Raw genomic sequence first — 22,111 nt, forward strand, 5'->3', positions numbered from 1 at the left:
CAGTATAGGCTACCAAATTTATTATGAACGAAGATGTAGACTAACGTTGCTCTGCTTTAAGCTTTAGCTCGGCTACAGCTGCGTTTCTCGCATCTCTGGCAGGAAACTTTTCCACCGAAGTAGATCAGTTTCTTGTAAAAGGTCTCTTCACGTTTGATTTTTACGAGGCTGAAGTCGCTTCTCATTCGTCAGATTCTTGTTCGAATTTTCCTGTCCCACCTTAAATGTTGCTGGAGGCACCAGAATGTAACTTCTGCATCATTTAAGGTGGAACTGGACAATTCGAAACAAGAATCTGGTGAAGGAGGTTCAGGCCTTCGACCAGAATATCGACCTTTTTCTGACTTGAGGCTCGACCCCTGAACGTAGTGTGCCAGTAAGTTGGGGTTGTGATGTCAGAACACATGGAGGTTTGGTTGCCTCCGATTGATCTGCCTAGTCCACAATCTCTGTGTTAATACATTCTTTAAAAAGAGGGTTCTTCAATGTTCTTCAAAGGTTCTTTAATGAGAAAATGGTTCTACACAGAACAATGAACGCTCAATGAACCTTTCCACAATCAGAGGGTTCTTTGAAATGGTTCTACAGATTGATGGAGAATGTGCTATGGTTCTATGTGGAGTCTTTTTCAAAAGTGTTCTCTATAGCACCAAAAATGGTTCTGCTGTTGTGACGATGTCGTGCCTGTAACAATAAGAGAACCCTTAACACATTCTCCATCAATCTGAAGAACACTTTCATTATGCAGAGAACCTTTAGATCATGCAAAGGGTTCTCTAGGTGTTTATGGTTCTTTATAGAACAATTTTCATTACTAAAGAACCCCTGAAGAACCATCTTTTTTAAGAGTGTATATAGAATCGTTTTAAAAAGGGTTCTATATAGCAACAACAATGGTTCTATTGTTACAAGCTTGACGTAGAAACAATAGAAGAATCCTTTTCAAAAAGGTGCTATATAGAACCATCTATAGCACATTCTCCATTCGTCTGAAGAACCAGTTCACCATGCAAAGAACCTTTTAACTGTGCAAAGGGTTCTCGTAGTGTTCATGGTTCTTTACAGAACCATTTTATTTACTAAAGAACCATTGAGGAACCTTTATTTTTATACTATACTAAAGCTGTTCTACCTCCATGGCTTTACCCCTAGATGTGACACTAGTGGGTGTGTCTGGTTTGGGTGTCGGCGTCTTCCTGAATAAATGGAGGAAACTGACGCACCAAATTCAAAATGTGCTCTTTAATGACAATATAAATGTAAAAAATAAGTGACATATATCTTTACAGTCTTTGTAAATGACACTCTTTGGTGAAGAGTTCTACCAACATCTTCTCTACGTTCTCATATCTCCTAACACTGAATGATCTACGTGTTTAGACCTGCGTCTTCCAGCCCAGCTTTAACCTGAAACCCCTGAAAGTCACAAAACCTAAACTGAAACGTCTCGTATCAAATTTACATGAACGATTTTACTCAATGAGCTGTCTCTGAAGATGTTTAAAGGGCTTCCCGACTGCACTTAAATCCGCAGCGTGGTATTATATACACCTCATGTAGTAAAACACAAATGAAAACACTGTGAAACTGACATCCTTCTTGTTGAAGCTGCTGCAACCGAACTAAGCCTGGATATATAGTGAAGGTCTGTTGGACTGAAGAGAGGAGAGGCTGGCGGTTGGGTAGCGTTGGGTTTTTAGCCCTTTAGTGCCTCGCTGAGTCCTCCAGTGACTCTCCTTCTGCGTCTACCTCCTCACAGTCTCGCAGCTCACTCGATATGTGGATCTCAATTGTACTAGACTCTGAACCTAGCAAAACAGAATGGAGGGAGATGACTAGTTAATTTGGAAAGCGTTCATCTCTGGGTTCTAGATTCTCATTGGCATGTTGCCAATTATCTCACAATAGAGTGAACAAAAAAAAACGTTGCAAGTCTGATTTGGCCTGTGAACGTTTTACCCCCAAAACATCACCAGATCCTCTGAAGTTCGAGACCGGTTTGTATCACACTGCAAATATCGCGACACACAGGCTGTCAGTCCTGCACACTGTAGTGACATCACATGAAAGCAGAGCTGCTATTTAACTTGTTATAAACCAGCACCAACTGCTCAAACTGCAGCCTAAATCTGGCAAAGACTCTGAACTACCACACTGGATGGAGCCTCCTGGTCAGCCTCGAAATTCAGAGGATCTGGCAACATTCAAGAGAAAATTGTCCATACAGGAAAGTTCTGAAACATGTTTGTTTACCACATTATGAGATTCATTCATTTTTCCCATTGAGAAAACCAGCTTAGACCAGATACAGATGCACTCAGTGAGCATTTTATTAAGTCCACCTCCTCGTTTCTGCACTCACTATCCATCTTACCAGCTCCAATGACCGTAGAGTTCCACTCTGTAGTTCTACAGTTACAGAGTGTAGTCCATCTGTTTCTCTGATACTCTGTTACCCTGTTCTTCAGTGCTGGTATGAGTAGATCAGACACAGCAGTCCACTCACTGTCCACTCTGTTAGACACTCCTACCTTGTCGGTCCACCTTGTAGATGTAAAGTCAGAGACGACAGCTCATCTGCTGCTGCACAGTTTGTGTTGGTCATCCTCTAGTCCTTCATCAGTGGTCACAGGACGCTGCCCACAGGACGCTGCCCACAGGATGCTGCCCACAGGACGCTGCCCACAGGACGCTGCCCACAGGACGCTGCTGGCTGGATATTTCTGGTTCTCACTCCAGCAGCAACACTGAGGTGTTTAAAAACTCCAGCAGCACTGCTGTGTCTGATCCACTCGCACCAGCACAACACACACTAACACACCACCACCACGTCAGTGTTACTGCAGTGCTGAGAATGACCCACCACCCAAACAGTACCTGCTCTGTGAGGGTCCATGGGGGTCCTGACCAATGAAGAACTACAGTTGAACTATAGAGTGCTCTTATATGGTCAGGGGAGCTGATAAAATGGACATCGTGTAGAAACAAGGAGGTGTCCCTTATAAAATGCTCGGTGAGTGTATAAAGAAAAGTACACTGGATCAAAAATAATCAGAAAAATGAAACTAATAAAGTTTCTGGTGAATTAGTTCCCTAAAACTCTTCAGGTGGTGACGAGACAAAGTTTCAGGTCCAACAATGTTTTGAAAGTTCTCCCTGAAAACTGTACTGAGATTCAATTGAATTACTGAAAACAAAGAAATAACACAACATTTACTGAACCAAACGTCTAAAATCTTTAACTGTCATCATCTTTTAACTTGTTTTAATGGAAAACAGCTGTAATAAACTGTGTGACTCAGACATACATGGTGTAGAATTAGTTTATTGTGTATTTAAGGTGTACAGTTTTACTGGGAGAACCGCATTCATCAACTGATTCTGTTATGACATGTTCTTCAGTGATGCCCAGCCGGTCCTTCATACTTTAGAGGAGCTACAGCCCATTAAAGGTGCAATGTGTAAGGTTGAAGTGGATCTATTAGCAGAAAAGTTCTACTACACGCTTAGAAAAGGAGGGGTGAGGGAGGTGCAGTCAGTCTGCAACCTCACCACTAGATGCCACCAGGTCTAACACACTGCATCCTTTAAGGCAAAGGCTGATTGTTGTAGGTATACAAAGTCACCACATCTTCAAAAAAAGAGTACAAAAGGTTCTAAAATAAAACATTGAAATATGCTTGTAACCCATACCAACCAAGTGGAAAAACAATCGAATGCACTTTAGGATTAAACTTGACCAGACTAAACCAACCATGACTATGACTCCCACCTGTGGTCACTTGTAGTATTTTAAGATCTCCAGACACTTTTAGATGGGTCAAAGATCGGTGCGGCTGCACCCACACCGGCCCACTGAAGAACAGGGTAACAGAGCATCAGCGAAACAGAAGAGCAACCGTAGAACTACAAACTTTCCTTTTAATGAAAATCAATGGAACCAGACTTTTTGTCCAAGTCATTTTGGGCCGTTTCTGTTGGTCCGTTGTTTATGAAATTTCCATACACTGTAAAAAGCAGCAAGTATTTTCAAACTACATCACAAACAACAAATGGACGAAGGTTTTGGTGACTTTTTATAACCACAGCACATCAGTTAACCTCCCAGAGTACAGAGCACAGCCCACAACGTGCTGCAGACAGTTTTGATGGCAGTGCATTAAAAAGAAAAGAAAATGAAAAACCCTTGAAAGATAAAAAGCTCTGTAAGCCCTGTTCACTCCCACGCTTGGCGATAAATCTCACTGATGGCTCGTCCCTGAAAAGATTTATAAACACCAGCGCACGTTAAACAGGGAATAACAGCAGATGCGACGTCGTCGTCTTCCAAACGAACCGTGTAAATTTATTCTGAAAACTGTGAATCGGGAAAATATTCGGCTGATTTTGACCCCCTCTAATTTAACACCCCTTTATGATATTTATGATCATCTTTCTCTTGCAGTTCCAGCATTATGGAGCAGGAATCTGCTGTTCCACAGTGAGAAGCACGGATTATATGCTTTCGTGAGTGTGAAATATCGTCCGAATGCGCTCTTTTGTATTTGGTCCCTTGTAAGAGTCTCGGCAGGATAAGCAGCTTTGGAGTAGTTTTGGTCACGAGACTCCGAGAAAAAGGCCGATTTGTCACGGCTGCTTAGTGTATCCAGGCTTTTAGGAAAAAATAGCACAACACCGATAAAAAGCTTCTGAAACACTGTATAAAAGCAACTTTACACTAACAGGCTGAAGCATGAATACGGATAAAATCACCTGATTATTTTGGCTCCTTCTTTTCTAGCAGCAGTTTGTTTTTCACTCATGTTGAAATAATATGTCAAAGTAACAATATACACACGTTTTCTGACTTATCTTGAAATTATGAGGCATCATACGGCTCTGACGGTTGGTGTACTTGAAATTGAATTGAATAACTCAAGATAATGTCAAAATTGTGTGACAATAAGCCAATATTTAATTAATTAATTTATTTATTTATTTTTACAAATTTTCAAATAATAAGTCGGCTTTTTTTGATACTGCTGCCAAAAGCCTTTCATAACTCCTACATCTAAACCCTTAAAAATGCTACACACTTAGTTGTTTAGAGAAACATTGTGCTTCTGCTTTTTATATATCGCTGCTGTCATAACAAAAACCTCGTACCTCCAAAATGGGAACTTTACAGGAGAAGGAAAAAACCTACTTCACTTTTAATGTAAGTCAATGGAACCAGACGTCTTTCCAAGCCATTTTGGCCCATTTCGTTTGCTCTGTTCATCATGAAATGTACACACAATGTAAAGGGCGATAAATATTTTCAAATGATGTCAAAAACTGAAAAATGACAAAAATGGAGATACAAGGTTTTGTTACAACAGCAGCGATATTTTATATTTTATAGGTTTTTATTGCTTGTTTTTCGAAAGCACAGCAATGTTTACTGTTCTCTAACAGAGCCTTTTCAAACTGGATGAGTTAAAAGCACCATATCATCAATCAGACCTTGTACTGAAGGAGATCTGAGAGCAGAACATCTGTACTGGATCAGTTTGGCCCTCCAGAAAGATCTAAAACAAACCCAGTGGACCTTCATATTCATATATAGCGCTACACGTATTTGGAGTGAGCAGTTTGATCAGGACAGTCCTCGACACCTCAGAGAGCAGCTTTGTGGATAGGCAAATAGGGGAAAGGGAGGAGGGGGTCCCAGTAAGTTCACCAGCCCTTGTAGAAAGGTGAGCCGTGGCTGTGTAGCCACGGGTCGTTACCTTCAGACAAGACGCTGACGGCATCGGACGGCTGGTGGTGTCCGTTTCCCGTCAGCTTCTTGCCCTCCTGAACGTGGCTCTGGTACAGCAACGTGGAGGCCACCATGGTGTTGTAGCCTCCGGCCGTCACCAGCGAGGTGGAGGCCGAGTCCCAGGCCAGCTCCCGCCGCGGCTGCAGGCTCAGATCCACGTCCAGCCCCGTCCAGCCGTGGAAGGCCAGCGTGTTGAGGAAAGCCTGCATGGGGTTCAGGATGCCCTGCAGAAGCACAACCAGCAGAGCTGTGGGACCGTGAAGGATTACACTGCACAGGTTCACGTCCTGGCAAAGTAAATCATTTTAATCTAGTCAAAATATCTGATACTTATGATATTGAATATTTCTCATATGTAATATTCCTTAAATCTGTTTCCAACATTTTGTATTTCTCATATCTGATATTTTAATCAAATATTCAAATAAAATGCGGATATTTGTGTTGTAGTCATGGCGACGCCTGGTTCCCATCACCACCACTGTAAAGACATCTGAACCACTTCACACCAAACCCTCTGAATCTCTCTGTTTACACCTCAAGGATTCTGTTATACACAGAATTTGAAAAGCCTTTGAATATGTGTAAATAAGAGGCACATTCAGCAGTGACTTGTATTTAAACCCTGCCGTATTAAATCCACACAATGGATTACAATGAAGTCTTCTACACGTGTGGCTGCTGCAGCTTGGTGTACACAACAATGAAAGATGTTAGAAGAAGTCTTTTTAAGTGTTAGGCCCGTATTTAGACCCACTTCATCAGGCTCGGGAAAGCCTTCAAACAGAATTAGCTCAGCTGCTGCAGTTACACCACAATGTTCACCACTGTTGTCATTTATATTTACATTCATGCCATTTGGCAATCTTGTCCAGAGCGACTTAGAATTTCTTAATTGTTCACACAGGAAGGTGAAGGTGGTGTTAGGAGTCTTGCCCAAGGACTCTCATTGGTATAGTGTAGGGTGGTTACCCAGGCAGGGATGAACCCCAGTCTACAGTGTAGAAGGCAGAGGTGCTATCCACTACACTAACCAACCACCGTTGGTACGTAAACAAACATTTTGGTACTAAATCTGATCCAGTCATTTAAATGAACCCAGGCTGCCAGGTGGGACCCACCATGATGAACCAGGTGATGAGAGCTACGTTGCGTATGTTCTTCAGCTCGCTGGCTTTAATGTCTGTTTGCATCTCCAGATAAAAGAGCAGGCTCTCATTGATGAGGTTGGGCAGCCAGCTAACAGGAGAGAGAGAGAAATGAGACACTCATCTGCCAAAAGCAATTCGCTGTTGTGGGAGGAAAAACCTCGCATCTCCAAAACGGTAACTTCACAGGAGAAGGAAGTAAAGTATTTTTTTTAATGTAAGCCAATGGAACCAAAAGTCTTTTTTGGGCCATTTTTTTGGCCCATTGTTCATGAAATTTACACACAATGTAAAGAACAAGATGTACTTCCAAAAACTGGAAAACGTCAAGAAATGGAGATACAAGGTTTTCTTCCAACAACAGTGAATTGTTTAGCATCAAACAATCCACTGATTGAGCAGAACGTTGATGGGTATCTTTATCAATACTAACTTTTTGAATACATACATTAACTTTATTGATGCTGACTTAAACATCACCCAAATACTGTGATACGTTTGGAAAATATCATGATGGCAGATTTTTTTGAGTCTTTGGCAAAGCAGAAGCCTTTAGAGTCCATCCACTGAAGTGTGTGTGGGTGGAGAACTGGAACGTAAACATTAAGGACATTCTCGACTGTAAAGGTCTCACCAAATGAAGAACACCAGGAGGATCTTGAAGAAGCGTATTTTGATCTCGGTTCCGAGGCGCCGTTCGTTCTCAGTGTAGATCCCCTGCCGGCCCTTCAAGAGTGATGTAACTGTGGAGAAACGAGAGCAGGCGTAGTCGCTAGCGGCGTGACGGGCGTTTGATCACAGCGCTGTGGTCTAACCCAGATGACGGGGGGCTCTGTATGCAGCTTGGCTGGTCTCACCACTGTCCAGTCAAATCTCAGGGCTGCAGTTACCAGTACTGACTGAACTGTGAAGCCTCTTCTGAAGTTCTCAGATCAAACCCAGGAGGAAAAGAATGCTTGCTTAGTAATTACATCATCAGGTGTCACTTAATGGAAGGGAGATGCTGATGAGGTAATTAGTGAAAGATAGTAGCCTGAGTTTCAACACATTTGAGAAGTTACGACTCTGTTTCGGAGTGTTTGGAAGAAAGTGCTGGACCATGTGGCGTATTAAGTATGGATACGATATTAATTTACATAATTGGGTATGCGAATAGAGGTGTGTAGAGTACTGCATTAACAGTGTCGTTAACGGGGCTCCCGAGTGCCGCAACCATACGTAAACATCTCTTAGATGCCGCGTTGTCTGTTGTTCTCTATCTGAGGTGATACGTCTGTGCGTCCGCCATGTTGGAGAGGTCAAGATCCGCTTGGGAACAGATTCACTCATGTTGAGAGACAAAGAGTCTCAGGATTAAATCGGCCACGACTTCCTTACTACTCCACCAATTTTCACCGAATCTGTTTTGTTGTAAACCTCAGACTCAGACGGATCTGCTCTCGGGAGCTTTTATCACTTTCATAACTGATCGTGCTAATTAGTCGTCCGGACCAGCAGGACAGTGTTCAGTCTGGACCTGATGTGAGTTTAGCGCTCTGGTAAAAACTCAATCAGCAAATCCATCAATGAGTGAATCACTTCTAATATTAATACACAGAGGGACGAAGCTGAAGTTGGCTTCCTATCAGCCGGCTTCTTGTTAGAGTTTTCCCATTCCACCTTAAATGGTGCAGCAGTTACTTTCTGGTGCCTGAAGCTGGAACGGGAAAATTCAAACAAGAAGCTGGTAAATAAGAAGCTGACTTCGTGTTAATGTTAATTTATTATGATTATCTACACAGGTTAAGGAATGTTATAACTATAAAGCATTAACCATCACTGTAAATAAATAAATACTACACAAAGCTGCATGGATTTGTTGTGAATTTGTGGGGTCAACTCACCTGCAGATACAGTGCGAGTGAACAGGATGGGGTTAACCAGGAGAACCAGCAGCAAAGGCGTGTAGGTGGTGACATAGTGTGGGATTGCGTGCTGAAGGCCGTTTTCACAGCTGTGAACAACAGATCAGATGATGGAGCTGACAGGAGAGCTAACACCAGGACAGGAGAAGATGCCCCAGTCATCTGTTAGCACTATTATTGTAAAATACGGTTCCCAACTGTTCCCAACTGGAAGCAACATCAGTACAAGAACTGTGTTTATATTTCTTTTCTGAGCAGCTGCACACCAGCCTAATATCACTATGCGCAATGCCAAACGCTGGCTGGAGAGGTGTAAAGCACTTCTCTATCTGTCAGTCTGATGAACGAGTCTGGTTTAGGCGAATGCCAGGAGAACGTTACCTGCCTGACTGCACTGTGCCAGCTGTAAAGTTTGGTGGAGGAGGGATAATGATATGATTCTGTTTTTCAGGGGTTGGTCTAGAACCCTATATCCAGTTCCAATGAAAGGAAGCCTTAAGGCTTCAACAGAACAATTTTGGGATGCATTCAATTGGAGATTGTGAGCCAGGACCTCTCGTCCAACATCAGTGTCTGACCTCACAAATGCTCTTCAGGATGAATGGGCAAAAATTCCCAACATTCCCAACAGACTCTAACATCTTGTAGAAGCTTCCCAGAAGAGTGGAAGCTGTTAGAGCTGCAAAGGGTGATCAACTCCATATTAACGCCCATGGATTTAGAATGGGATTCATAAAAGCCCCGGGAGGTGGGATGTGTGGGTGCATGTGCAGGACCTCATAGCACTTTGATCTGAGCTCTTTAGAGTGACGTAGAAGTGAAAAAGCCATTGTCTGTACCTGGAGATGGAGGGGTAGTAGAGCATAGCCACGCCTTCCACACAGAGCAGCACAGCCAGCCCCCAGGTGATCATGTGATACAGCACGATGGTGCTTGAGGAAGTCACGTTGCAGTCATGAGAGAGAGAGAGACACAGAGGGAGAGAGAGAGAGAGGGAGAGAGAGACAGAGAGAGAGAGAGAGAGGGAGAGAGAGACAGAGAGAGAGAGAGAGACAGAGAGAGAGAGAGAGACAGAGAGAGAAAGACAGAGAGAGAGAGAGAGACAGAGAGAGAAAGACAGAGAGAGAGAGAGGGAGAGAGAGACAGAGAGAGAGAGAGAGACAGAGAGAGAGAGAGAGAGAGAGAAAGACTATTCAGCCTTCAGCGGAGAGATGAACACAGCGTCTCCCTCGTCTTGTTGCTCAGTACAAAGAACCATTGTGGAGCAAAGACGCCGTTTCTGACGGACTCAGTGATGTCATTTAATTTAAAACTAAACCTGCCTAAAAACAAAACCATCCAACCCAAAAGCTGTATTATAGGTTATTAATAGAGAAAGGATAGAATATTAGTAGTGCTGTTTTTGGTATTTATACTGATAAAATTAATTTTTTTCCCCCAAACATATCACAGAATCACAATAGCAGGGCATGTTTAAGTTCATGACCTCATACTTTATTAAAGTTAATATGTTTGCATTAATAAAGTTGCAAACCTTTGACATATTCTTATATCTGCTAAGCTGGTCAGCCTCAGGTGAGGGCATCAGTCTTTAAATTACTCACTAATCATTATAAACTATTCAGTATCTACTATGAATTATTCAGTATATAATATAATATTCAGTATCTACTATGAGTTATTCAGCATATAATATAATATTCAGTATCTACTATGAGTTATTCAGCATATAATATAATATTCAGTATCTACTATGAGTTATTCAGCATATAATATAATATTCAGTATCTACTATGAGTTATTCAGCATATAATATAATATTCAGTATCTACTATGAGTTATTCAGTATATAATATAATATTCAGTATCTACTATGAGTTATTCAGTATATAATATAATATTCAGTATCTACTATGAATTATTCAGTATATACTATGAGTTATTCAGTATCTACTATGAATTATTCAGTATATACTATGAGTTATTCAGTATGTAATATAATATTCAGTATCTACTATGGGTTATTCAGTATATAATATAATATTCAGTATCTACTATGAGTTATTCAGTATATAATATAACATTCAGTATATACTATGAGTTATTCAGTATATAATATAATATTCAGTATCTACTATGAGTTATTCAGTATATAATATAACATTCAGTATCTACTATGAGTTATTCAGTATATAATATAATATTCAGGATCTACTATGAGTTATTCAGTATATAATATAATATTCAGTATCTACTATGAGTTATTCAGTATATAATATAACATTCAGTATCTACTATGAGTTATTCAGTATATAATATAATATTCAGTATATACTATGAATTATTCAGTATATAAGTTATTCAGTATCTACTATGAATTATTCAGTATATACTATGAATTATTCAGTATATAAGTTATTCAGTATATACTATGAATTATTCAGTATATAAGTTATTCAGTATCTACTATGAATTTTTCAGTATATAATATAACTTTTTCAGTATGTACTATGAATTATTCACTACTTTCAATTATTTAATATCTACTATGAATTTCTCAGAATCTACTTTAAATGATTAAATATTTACTATTAATTTTTAAATAGCTACTGTGAATTATTAAGTACTACTTTAAATCCGAATTTGTTATTAATTATTCAGTAAATAGTGATTACTAGTGATTTTTTTCAGTATCTACCATCAGTTATCAGTAACTGTTATGAATTCATTACTAAATTACTAAATAACTACTAATATTTTTTAGTATCTACTACAAATCACTAGTAATTACTATAAATTCAACTTTTATTTAAAATTATTCAGTAGCTACTTTGAATTTATTCAGTATCTCTTACTAATTAGTCAGAAACTACCACATATTATTCCGTATCCAGGAATTCTTATTAATTACTTGCATCTATTTTTTGAGACCCCTCTTTGTAAATTTTGGCTGTGAAAATTCTCAGATGGCAGTTCGAGCTCCTGTACAGACCTGATCCCCGCAGATCGCTTGACCACTAAGAAGACGTCCACTGCATAGCAGAACATCCACCAGAAGGAGGCGCTGAAGAACAACTGGATCCACATCTGGTGGACATGAGAAAAACTCGTATTGAGCTCAGTTCATAAACACAGTGAGGAGAGAGAGAGAGAGAGAGAGAGAGAGAGAGACAGAGAGAGAGAGAGAGAGAGAGAGAGACAGAGAGAGAGAGAGAGAAAGAGAGAGAGAGAGAGAGAGAGACAGAGAGAGAGAGAGAGAGAGAGAGACAGAGAGAGAGAGAGAGAGAGAGAGAGAGAGAGAGAGACAGAGAGAGACAGAGAGAGAGAGAGAGAGAGAGAGAGAGAGAGACAGAGAGAGAGAGAGAGAGACAGAGAGAGACAGAGAGAGAGAGAGAGAGAGACAGAGAGAGACAGAGAGAGAGAAAGAGAGAGAGAGACAGAGAGAGAGAGAGAGAGAGAGACAGAGACAGAGAGACAGAGAGAGAGAGAGAGAGAGAGAGAGAGAGAGAGACAGAGAGAGAGAGAGAGAGAGAGAGAGAGAGAGACAGAGAGAGAGAGAGAGAGAGAGAGAGAGGTTCAGTCTGCTGTATATAAACAGCCCTACATACATTAACATACACACTAACCTATATACACTTAAATGGGGTTCTTCAAGGATTCTTTAGTAAAAAAATGGTTCTATCTAGAACCTTTTTGGAAAGGGTACTAGCTATCACCAAAAAACTTTTTTATTGTTACAGATTTGACATTGTAACAACTGAATAACCCCTTTTAGTGCTATATAGAACCCTTTCCAGAAAGGTTCTAGATAGAACCATTTTCTTTGCTAAAGAATCCTTGAAGAATCATCATTTTAAATCATCAGCTCCACTGACCGTTCAGTTCCACTCTGTAGTTCTACAGTTACAGACTGTAGTCCATCTGTTTCTCTGATACTCTGTTACCCTGTTCTTCAGTGGTCAGGACCCCCATGGACCCTCACAGAGCAGGTACTGTTTGGGTGGTGGGTCATTCTCAGCACTGCAGTGACACTGACGTGGTGGTGGTGTGTTAGTGTGTGTTGTGCTGGTCTGAGTGGATCAGACACAGCAGTGCTGCTGGAGTTTTTAAACACCTCAGTGTCGCTGCTGGACAGAGAACCAAAAACATCCAGCCAACAGCGTCCTGTGGGCAGCGTCCTGTGGGCGGCGTCCTGTGGGCAGTGTCCTGTGGGCAGCGTCCTGTGGGCAGCGTCCTGTGGGCAGCGTCCTGTGGCCACTGATGAAGGACTAGAGGATGACCAACACAAACTGTGCAGCAGCAGATGAGCTGTCGTCTCTGACTTTACATCTACAAGGTGGACCGACAAGGGAGCAGTGTCTAATAGAGTGGACAGTGAGTGGACACAGTGTTTAAAAACTCCAGCAGCACTGCTGTGTCTGATCCACTCGCACCAGCACTACACACACTAACACTGCAGTGCTGAGAATGGCCCACCACCCAAACAGTACCTGCTCTGTGAGGGTCCATGGGGGTCCTGACCACTGAAGAACAGGGTAACAGAGTATCAGAGAAACAGATGGACTACAGTCTGTAACTGTAGAACTACAGAGTGCAGCTATACGGTCAGTGGAGCTGATAAAGTGGACAGTGAGCGCAGAAACGAGGAGGTGGTCATAGTTTTATGCCTGATTGGTGGTTTCCATGCTTGTTGAGCTGTGAGCCAGAAAACAATGTAAAGTTTCAGCTTTCAGCAGTTTCTTATCGCCTGTGCTAAACGGTAGGAAACCCTTTACAGATGTTTCAATTGAAAAATAATAGTGGAAATGTGTGTATTTGAGTGGAAGATGGACGTACAGCACTGCCCACACAGAAGACCTCTGGCCAGACCTCGCTGGTGTTGGCTGTGGAGATGTCCCCTACAAGGCTGGGCAGGCCGAGCCAGACGGACGATCTAACGATGATTCCTGCACAAACACCACAGCCCAGTTACTGAACACAGTAGCAGAAGTCCTTTCACACCGTAGCCTCTCTTTGCAGGCCCCCTGCTGGATGAATGGAAATCAACATGGGCCTTTTGAATTCATTTAATTAATTAAAATATTTTCCACTGTAACCTGCTATCAGATGAACTAGTAAATGTAATTAGTTTCTGTACTTTAGTATTTTTGGTGTATCTGTACTGAAGTTTCTCCGTTCTGGGCGTCTTTTTCCTTTCACTCCACTACATTTCAGAGTCTAATATCCGACTTTTTCCTCCTACATTTTGAGAAATCTGTCGTTCCTTTTGGTTTCTGTGTGTATAAAAACGTAACATGTCAAAACGAAAGAAGCGCAAAGCCAGAGCGCCAATCAGGGCCCAGCGGTCACTTTGTTTAGAGCTGGTTTTGACCTGTTGGTCATACCGACCCAGTGCAGCACGCGGTTCAACGTCAGCGCAGCAGCGTAAAACTTTGGGAGAGTCTGTTCAACATAAATGATGAACTAACCTAACTTTGTGTAAATAGAGCTCAATATAGAAATATGTCCACATATGCAGTCGAGACTGACGCGGCTTTTTTCTGAATTTCTACAAACACCATTTCATTTTATAGTAAATGAGTTTGGGCTGGTTTATGTTTATGAACAGACGCCTACAGATCAACATAGTAAAGGAGCTCATCTGTGATCCTGAGTTTAAAGCCAGTTTTTATTCAACTTAAACTTGGAACTAAGTTGTAAATAAATCTGAAACTGAAACTTTGCTTGTGTGTAAAAAGTGATTTCAGAGCCACTCGGTTCTCCCTGATGGAAACTGTTTACCTTCAGTGTTTTGTGCTTCTGATCATTTTAATAGACGTCAGCGTCACTAATTAATGACCTTCTATTAAAAGACTGGTTTACCAAGAGAGACGCTGGAGGACTTTCACCTGAAATGAGTTCATGAAGCCAGTCTGGTTATAAAAATGATAACAGGACATCAGAGCCAGAATTCCTCTTTTAGTACTTTTACTTTATACTTAAGTACATTTGAAGGGAAATACTTTAGTACTTTTACTCAAGTGGAGGTCTAAAGGGAGGAACTTCTACTTTACTGGAGGAATATTTTACCTTGGGGGTCTCGACTTTAACTCAGGTACAGGGTTTGTGAACTTTGTCCACCACTGTTGGCAGCCATGGCCCAAAAATAGCTAGTCTAGTGTGGCTTTGTGGTCAGAAACCAGCCATGTGCACAGACCACAGGAGAGGTCATTGCTTCAGCCCAAGCCCCATTGCCGTCAGACAGTTCCTCCGTGGTTGGTGTGTATTTTATATCACTTTCATCTTTCTTCAAGGTCTGGTTCAGCGAGATGCTGGAGTAGTAGAGTTTGTGGACTGGTTTGGTTTGAGATCCATCGCTCTTGATCGCCCTCCTCATCCGGTCAGGACTGTTTCTGAAAATTTGGGGGGCTTAAGCGACACGTCTTCCCCACCCACCCCGGTCACATTATTTGGTTTGCGAGAAGTGAAGAAAAAGTAATTAATAATAACATTAATTTCTCATTAACCCTAATTTTAATCCTAATCCTATCTTAACCCTAATCTTAGCCTTTGGGGAGCACCACAAAATAAAGTATGAAAGTATGTGAAGTGCTTTTAACTTTTCTTCTTATTTATTTTCTTTTTGATTAAATGATTTTAAAAGTATTTGAACATTTTATTTCAAAACAGATTCATTCGATTTTTTGGGGGGTGTAAACCTGTGGACAGGTCATCTGGAAGTGCCACGAGTGCAGGTGTTCTATCTGAACCCGTATGTGGGGCGGACAGACGCTGAGAAGTGATAAACACAGTTAATCCAAAATGTATCTCCTTAAACTTTGCACCGTGAACAGGTTCTTCAGGCTGATGGAGAAGAACGTGCATGAATTCGCAAGAGAAGGTTATTAACTGTTACAAGCTTGACGCCAAAACAATAGAAGAACCCTTTTGGGTTCTATATTGAACCATCCACAGCACATTCTCCATCAATCTGAAGAACCCTTTCATCATGCAATGATCCTTTTAATGATGCGAAGGGTTCTTTGAGCGTTCATGGTTCCATATTGAACCGTTTTCTTTACGAAAGAACCCTCGTTTTTAATAACGTAGGAGTGGAACCTGTGAATCAAGAACACTTATGATGGTCTAAGAACAGGGTATTCGGGGTGAATCTAGAGAAATACATCTGATGTGAAAATTCTCAAATGACGTTGCTATGGCAACGCGAGAAGATGAATCAAACCAAGTTCTACTGGTAGTACATTTCAGCCCGTGTCAGTTCACGGCCCCACATTAAAATCCATTCAAACACGTTAAAACACGCAGGACGAAAGTCCAACAACTAGAAAATCAACATTTTTCTCTTTCACTGCACCTCAAATGTGCTGCGACTGACAGGAAAGCACACTGTGGACCAAACAGGCAGCACTAAGTTAGAACCTAGACTGTGGAACGTTTGGCCGTGTATGGACCCTTGCCTGTTTCTGTACTACGGTTCTGGATTAGCCCTGATTAAACACTCTAACCACAGCCTATCACACAGATATTCTCTTAAGATAATCTTACTTCTTTTTCTAAGATTTAAAATTCAAGGCCTTAAGTGACAAAAATCCTATTATTTACCATCCAGAACCACCAGAGAACCTACACGAGTCTTCTGAGTTCATATGGAATGCTGATGATGGAAAACAGTGGAAAATCTGGAATAATGAGTTTTCTTTGGGGACTATTTTGCCGCACAGCGCCCTGCATGTCTCCCTCCACCATGAATGGAGTTGAAGTTCTCTAAACTCTCATAAAACAGCGTCTCAGTCATCAGGCAGTGAATTCAGAACCAGTTCATGTAGGAACTTTCTGTAGGAGCTTTTAGAGGGACGTCTGGTTCCCATCACCACCACTGTGAGCAGCTCTGACTCTGTAAGGTTATCTAGAACAGAACGTTTCACTCCAAACCGCTCAGAACCGCTCTGATTACATCTCAACCAGTTAATTATGCAGATTAGTTTTCTAAGATTTTCTTAATAAATCCTCATTGATTTCCTATGCAGGCTTTTCAACCCGAACCGTAAATGACGCAGTTTGACGTTGTAATAAATTATTTCCATTATCAGTTTAATCCAATTAGAAGAGCAAAATGGAGGGAAAACACCAAACCAAGCATTTAAAGCAGATTTAGCTAACAAGATCTGAAGACGAGGATGAGGAGCAGATAGACTGGTAAATGTAGGTGCTCACCTTGTCAACTCTCACGGCTTAAAACGTCAACATGAAATTTTAACGAATGTTTCTCAGAATTATACTTTAAAAAGTCCAGAAAAGTTTAATCATTCTTAAGAAGTTATTTGAAGAATGTAACTTTCTTCTTGAGAAGGAAAACACATTTAAGAAGATCTTCTTTCTGAAGACTCTTTCGTGAGTCCGGCTCCTGAATCGCACCGTTTCATTAAGTGGCAAGCTAGAAGTCTATAAGCAGAGCAGAAGCCAGATTAAGACCAAGCCTAGACTGAGAAAGCTTTTCAGTAGTATTTCACCAAGAGTGGAGGAACCTGACTGTTAAAAACAGACAGAATTGAGAAGAGCATCTCCCTCACCTACACATCCCAAGATGTCGCAGATGCTGATGATGAAGAGGATCCTGGACGACGAGGCCGGTTTGGGGAGCGGGTACTGGCCGAGCCGTCTGTAGCCCCTCCGCTTGGGCAGGATCTGCAGGATGGAGAAGAGGAGGCTGACGCTGGCGCTGCCGATGCAGATGGCGCCGAAGAAGACGGGCTGGAAGTTCACGATGAAGTCGGTGGCGGCGTCTCGGTTGGGGCAGCAGAACGTCTCCAGACGTGGTGAGGCCATGCTGTAGGAGAGGACGGGAGAGCGAAGGGACGTTCATTCATTGGGCACGGTCAGAGCATGAACAGGAGGATCACGGGTTGGCCCGTCATGTGCTTCTGCTTAATCCCCCTCCAGCCACGGCCTCAACCGTGCCGCGATTGTAAGCGGCGCTCCAAGAATGCGGCCTGGCATTTCCCCATCCCTCTAATGCTGCTCAAATGCTGCTTTTTTGGCAGGGATCACTGATATTCACCGTGTTTGAAGGCCTATGCAAGGACACAGGCATAAGCAGTGAATAACAAAGTCATAAAGCAACACCGAAGCATTTATGACCAGCTTTTGGCAGTAATGACAAGCTGACAAGATGTTTTATGAAGTAAATAACATCACGTTGGCATGAACTGAAGTGACGGATGTTTGTTCTGTTCATGAAACTGTTTTGAAGCATCTTTGGAGCTTATGAGGCCGAAGCCATGTTAAAATGCCTCAGTTCTGTCTATTATATATTTCTACTTCAGTTAAATTGAGTATATTTCTGTTAAGGAGAACATTTGCATGCAGAAATGCTCATCAGAATATTATAATAACTGTAGTAACTCACAGTACATACATTTTGTACATTCGAACTCAGATAGTGCCAGAAATATCTACTTTTACTGGAGCTGCTTTGACATTTTAAGGCTAACATAGTACTAGAATCTCATAGGGGCGCTAACAGAAACTAGCATTAGAGATGTTTTTGTGCCTTGTTGCTGAGTTTTAACATTTATGGCCCAAAAGTCCAACTGTAACAGTCGTATCCATCACTGGTACTAGCCCTCCTGGTACTTGTCCTCTGGGGGCCGCTACAGATGAAGAAGACTGACCTGAAGTGGCTGGATTATGTTTCCCAACACAGTCCCACAGGTTCTCAGTGGGATTTAAACCCACAGCCGAGGCATCTTCTTAACTGTACGGCATGTTTTATTGTCTTGTTGGAATATTTTGGTCTTTTTCACCTGTAAGTGAACAGAAGTGACTGATAACGCATTAAACGGTTGCTCTACTGCGCACGGCCCATCTGCTTGACCACATGCTTGTCTTTACATGATCCAGACATAGTTTAGACAGTTTTCCTGTAAATATAAAAATAACAACAAGATTAAACACAGCACAAAGACGCTGGGGAATGTGGGCATGAGGCCGGTTTCCCAGATATGGTTCAAGCCTAGTGTTAGACTAGATTGCCGTGCCAATGCCATTTAAAATTCCTTGAAGTCTGGGTTTAGGCTTAATCTGGGTCTGGACGTCTTGTACGTGGAGTTATAGGTCACAGCCAGGCTTTAGTAAAGCAGGGACTTAACCTTCTTCTGCTGTCTGAAGTCAGCCTGAAGCTCCAAGTTCACCTCTAACACCAAAACCGTCTTTCTTGCACCATCTAGTGGCTCAAAGCAGAAACTGAAGTCATAACATGAGCACACTGGGTTAAGATCTGTGCTGCACTTTGGTCTAAGGTGCTCGTCCAGCAACGACAGAAACAAGTGAGAGAACTTTTGTATTGGGTTTGAGCCCCGGTTCTCGGTACACCGGTACCCCGGTGCTAGAGCAGGGCTGGAGTGGGGCTTATGGTCAGACCAGCCCACCTGTAGCTGTATTTCTCCTGCGACACACATATGCCTTCATGCAGAATAACCTTCTCTAAAATCTACACACCTTCGTCTTTTTTAACTCTTATTTATAGGCTAAACTGAGGAACTCAAGAAGGCTTCCCTGCTGGAAAAGGCCCATTGGAAATTCTCTGTAGAGAATTGGCTTCACGGTTTACAGTCGAGACCACTAGCTTTCTATCGAACATCCTCAGATCCCATTAGAAAACCATCAGATGCATTTAGAATCAGCCACTGGTCACCCTGTTAAAAACCATTAGGATCCTTTACACTGTGATATCAACCCACTAAAAAAGTCAAAACACATTACAAGCCCATCAGGAACCAACAGAAACACTTAACGGTTTCTATGGGCTTCCCCAGCAGGTCGCTAGAGATAAAATGAAAACTGGCACAAGGTTTTATTTTGAAAGTGACGGTCAATATGCCACAAACTAACGCTAGTGAGTAAGTAAGGTCAGCATTTCTCACTGCTCGGATATGTCCTCATCCTCTTTAAGTAGCCTTTTCATTCTTCTTGGTGCCACCTCGGGCTTTTGGGCAGTTCTTGCTGCTGCTCTCCACCTTAAATTCTGCAGCAGCTACAGGTGTCTGAATGTAACTGCTACATCATTTCATATAATACTATTTAAAAAAATCGTCTGGAAAATATGTTTGTTTTGCACTCCGGACAGTGCTTGAAAACATAAAGTGCTTCTGAATTAATGTTTAAAAACCTGTAGTTCTGCGCGTTTTTGTTGGGGGGGCTTTTAGTCATATTAAAGAGCCCATATTGTGGGAAACTGGACTTTCATCACCATCACCATCATCCTCACTTTTACTCCTGTAGCATCTTTCCCATGCGTTTCCCCAGCGTTACAATCTATACATAATCAACAATGCATAACACACACACACACACACACACACACACACACACACACACATACACACTCCACGGTTCCCACAGCTAGCGGAGGGGATTTCACTGACCACAGTAAAGTTACCTAACTAGCCTGGAAAGAGTCCTTAGCCATAGAGAAAGTCACACATCACAACTACAGTGCATCACGCAGGAGGCCGGCCGGGAAGCCTCGAAGGCCGAAGATTTCCTCAGCCACAAAGGGGCAGCATTTTCTGGAGCTGAACACCAGCAGTCCAGTCCAGGCAGCTTCATAGCTGTAGTGCGGCAACACCCTGGCGGTCAGCCCAGGCAGCCATGTAGCTGTGATGTAGTGTTGCTTAGGCAGCCGGGCCGAGAGGCCTCGCACCTGCAGCTGAACACTGCCAGTCCAGGTAGCCGCACAGCTGCAACGCAGCTTCAACCAAGCAGCTGGTCCAGGCGTCCAGCGTCCAGCTCAGGCTACATCATTACTGTTTGGCCAGACCAAGAAATCTCTTAGCCACAGCTAGAAAATCACTCTCCCACTACATTGGTGGATATGATGGCAAACTCCATCAACAGGGAAACATCAAAACACACACAAACAACACTAAACAATGGACAGTCCGGACAGTCCGGACAGTCCATACCAACACCTTCTTATACACCTTCCCATTCAGCCTACAGCACTTTAGCCCCGCCCACTCACACTGCAGTTATAAGCGAAGTTGAAAAATGAGCATGTAAAAAATAATTTTACCTTTTTTTTCTTTTGGCGCATCAAACAACTTTATAAGTGAACCTCAGCCGAAAACATAAAATGCAAGAGGAATGTAGGATGAGTCGTTTAAATGTTGTGACAGGAGGGTATTTCATTTTGTAGCCATCATGTATTCAAGAGCTGTTTGTTCATCTAATTTTTGGGTCTTCAGTGGACTGTTGGCCCCCCCGGACTGAGGCCCCTGGTCACTAGCCCGCTGGCTCAGTCAGTAATCCGTCCAAGCTGGTATTGAGACAGAGGTTTAGGAATCGGTTCTCCTCGTCTTTGTGTTGTTTGTACATATCAGACTTGCTCCTGCAGTGCAGTTCAGAAACACTGATGTGTCTTATTGCTGCACAAGTCGAGTCAAGTCAAGTCAGGCCTTGTTATTCCAGATCTATACAAGCTCACAGTGAAGCAAAACAACATTCCTCTGGGACCAGCCCAGGAGCACAAACACAGAACAATGCAACACACAGTGCAGACAATACAGTGCAGTAAATAAATACAGACTTCAAATAGATTCAAAACAGAGCCAAGGGATATAAGAGACAAGCCATAAGAGACAAGACTGAAGTCGGAGGACTTTTCTGTTGAGCAAAACAGATCATACTCACCATTAGAGTCCCCCCTGAATAAACTGAACACCCCACCTGAACAGAACACCAGCACTAAGATAACCACAGCATAATACGCTTTAGAGCTATGGAAACCAGTGATGCTTTAATGGGGAATTCCACTAAATCCTCACATTTGCTGCATAATTAAACGCTTAAGATATAAAATCACTCATTGCTAAGGTTTCAAAATGCTCTGGTGTGAAACGCTCTGTTCTAGATAAACTTACCTAGTCAGAACCGTTCACAGTGGTGGTGATAGGAACCAGACGTCCCCCTCTAAAAGCTCCTCACAGAAAGCTCCTACATGAGATGGTTCTGAATTCACTGCCTGATGCCTGGGACACTGTTTCATGATAGTCTTGGGAAGATGACGTCATTATTTCAGATATAAAGTCGATATTTTGTGAAAATGTGAGATCCAGACGTCAAGTTGTTGAAAACTTGTCATGATTTAGGAACAGTAAGGCTGAAAAACAGGTACCTGGTGGGAACTGCAAGGTTTGATGTACACATGATGAGGAGGAGCAACTCTCGAGTGCTGGTGGAACCGATAGGTCGATGGGCGGGGCTGGGCACTTCTTCAA

The 22,111-nt window shown here is 42.2% G+C and overlaps 1 protein-coding gene across 4 annotated transcripts; it reads right to left on the reverse strand.

The window, feature by feature from the left end:
* Positions 1-1,227: 1,227 nt before the first annotated feature.
* On the reverse strand, positions 1,228-21,796 carry gpr143 (G protein-coupled receptor 143). Of its 4 annotated transcripts, none has more exons than XM_017723588.1 (10): positions 21,755-21,796; positions 17,405-17,661; positions 13,671-13,780; positions 11,827-11,921; positions 9,674-9,766; positions 8,814-8,923; positions 7,565-7,673; positions 6,904-7,021; positions 5,751-6,006; positions 1,228-1,808 (listed from the first exon to the last, which is right to left on the reverse strand). In XM_017723588.1, exons 2-10 carry the CDS (start codon positions 17,658-17,660, stop codon positions 1,705-1,707), a joined length of 1,251 nt encoding a protein of 416 aa, XP_017579077.1. In that variant the 5' UTR covers position 17,661; positions 21,755-21,796; the 3' UTR covers positions 1,228-1,704. The 4 variants fall into 4 exon arrangements, with proteins under 4 accessions (XP_017579077.1, XP_017579078.1, XP_017579076.1 ...); XM_017723589.2 differs by lacking the exon at positions 21,755-21,796 and adding an exon at positions 20,908-21,736; XM_017723587.2 differs by lacking the exon at positions 21,755-21,796 and adding an exon at positions 18,638-18,754 and having other exon boundaries at positions 17,405-17,905.
* Between the last annotated feature and the right edge of the window lie 315 nt (positions 21,797-22,111).

This window comes from Pygocentrus nattereri, chromosome 6, assembly GCF_015220715.1.
Source record: "Pygocentrus nattereri isolate fPygNat1 chromosome 6, fPygNat1.pri, whole genome shotgun sequence".
Lineage (NCBI taxonomy): Eukaryota > Metazoa > Chordata > Actinopteri > Characiformes > Serrasalmidae > Pygocentrus > Pygocentrus nattereri.